Genomic DNA, 2305 nt, shown 5'->3' with positions numbered 1-2305 from the left:
CCAACTACGGATGGAGTGACGGAACTTGGGCCAATCGCTCCAGCCAGATCAAGAAGTGGTTTACCTTCTGCGACGAAGATGGACGAACGCGGCTTGGGGCGAAGGAGGGGGATGTTCTAGCATATATCAGGTACTTGCATCTCGAAGGCAGGGTCGGTCCGACGTTAGTGGCGCAGTACGTCACTGCCGTATTTCGATACCACGAGCTCCTCAAATTCGATTCCCCAACTCATACTCCCATGGTATCGGCTCTTGTCTGCGCATATGCGAACAAGGACGATCTTCAAGGCGTCGTTCATATGGCCCGGGTTGGGCTCCCGGCAGCCCTCATGAGGCAGATTGTGGAATGTGGGCTATCTGCTGAGGACATGGACACGGTGGGCTATTGTGCTACAGTGGTGTTCGCATTTGTCTTTCAGGGCCGGCCGGTGTCTGTCGCCTATCTGGAAGACAGCGACATCACCATAAATGCAGAGGGAGTGAGTGCGGTGATCACTCACAAGAAAGGCAAATCTCGGTCCCGACCACTACGTCTTTCACTTCCAACCAACCTTGTCTGGACCTCTACTGCCTCGCCAAACGCATTGCTTTCGAAATGGCGCTCTTTTCGTCCCGCCAATCTAGGTTTCTTCAATTTCAGATGTGAATAAAAGGTCGGCACTGCCGATCTCGGCATCGCGGTTGAGAATGCCGTTGCCTTCGTCAACGCCGCTCCGCCGCCTGGTTGCTACTTCGCATCGTACAGCGCCCGTATCGGTGGCTTCAACGACCTGCTCGTCTTCCAGTTCAGTCGCCAATGGATTATGACCCGTCTGGATTGGGCATCGCAGGACCAGTTTTCTGTTTACTTCGATAGCCGTATTATTGTCACCGTCGCTTCGGAGTGGTTCTTTGCGCACATGCTACCGCATGTCTAGCGCTCTCCGTGCATCCGCTACCGCTTTTAAATGACCCCTTCGCGTCTCTGTACACGCTAGCGTGTATAGGGGTGGAACTCCCCGAAGAATAGCGAGTGGCTGTAATTACTATCAGCCAACCGAGCGTACCTCAACTCGCAGCCTCGCTGCTCTGTGGTACTTATGGGGCCATCGTGGGCCTCTTGCTAGCCCCCCTCTCCTGGCCGTGTCTATTTCTCTTGCCCGCCTAGCCCCGGCTGCGCAGCCCTCTTGGTAAAGTTTAGTTTCCTTTCTCATCATGTCTTTTTCTCTTTATGTTTTCTTTATGTTTTCCAGTTCGGTTTAATGGTTTGTGTAGCCTTTGTGTGTCCCCTCTTAGCCGATGTCTACGAATGGGCGACTCCGAAAAACATAAATTGTGTACACACAAATTTCCTTGTGTATGTGTGTCGTATTTTGTGCCTTGGCACGGAAATGCATGTGAACAAAAATTTGTGTAAGACACATTTAATGCCAATTCACCCTCAGTGAGGTGTCAGCACGCCGGCGGACGGATTGCGGTACCCCCCTTCACGCCCTATCCTATGATACTGACGAAGGAGCCGCCGGCTTGGGGACAAATATCGGGTGCCGGCTCCTCGTCGGAGTTGGCAACATGAGCCATGTAGACGTTGGGCTGCGGGGTTGGACAGCGGCTGATGCGACGGAGGGAAAGTGTGGAGGGAGGCCAGATCGAAATAGGAATGAGGTTGCCGAGGGGTGGGATGGGTTGATCGGACAGATCGCAGAGAAATATTTGAGCACATGGTATGATATAGGGTGGTATAGGTGGGTGCGGATGTGCGTTTGTGTCTGTGCACAAACAATTACATCGGGAGGGGAACGAAGAGCAAATCGGCGGTTTGTTGTATGCACAAACACCTCCGACTCAATCAAAATCGGCGGATTTGCGCATGCACAAAATGTGTTTTTATGTTTTTCGGAGTCGCCCAATATCTTCACCGTGTGTATAGGGGTGAAACTCCACGGGAAATAGCACGCGTCTGTAAGCACTTACTGACAGCCGGGCGTCTCGCTGTACCCGCCTCGCCGCCGACCCATAAGTAGTACTGTAGAAGCGAGCTGTCCTATCCCGCTACCTCTCCTCCCTATGTCTATTTCTCTCCCACCCATCCCCGGCACTGCCGCCCTCGTGTCGTGTCTCCTTTTTCATCATGTCTTTTTCTCTTTCTTTGTTTTCCTTTTGATTCTTTCGTCCTTTTTAATGTTTGATTCGTCCTGTTCTACTGTAGCGCTACTGTACTGTAACATGTTGGATCCTGTTTAGCTGATGTCCCACTGACCATTCAACCATCGTAAAACTACGAACATCTTAATAATTATTTACGGAACAGTTGCGGGATTGCTCT

The 2305-nt window shown here is 51.7% G+C and overlaps 1 protein-coding gene across 1 annotated transcript; it reads left to right on the top strand.

Moving 5' to 3' along the window:
• Nucleotides 1-1241: 1241 nt before the first annotated feature.
• Nucleotides 1242-1427, top strand: CHC_T00003860001 (hypothetical protein). Its single transcript, XM_005714998.1, has one exon. It carries the CDS (start codon nt 1242-1244, stop codon nt 1425-1427), a length of 186 nt encoding a protein of 61 aa, XP_005715055.1.
• The last annotated feature ends 878 nt before the right edge of the window (nt 1428-2305 follow it).

Source organism: Chondrus crispus, genomic scaffold (genome assembly GCF_000350225.1).
Source record: "Chondrus crispus Stackhouse genomic scaffold, scaffold_203, whole genome shotgun sequence".
NCBI classification, from domain to species: Eukaryota; Rhodophyta; class Florideophyceae; order Gigartinales; family Gigartinaceae; genus Chondrus; species Chondrus crispus.
This window is presented reverse-complemented; position numbering and strand designations above follow the sequence as displayed.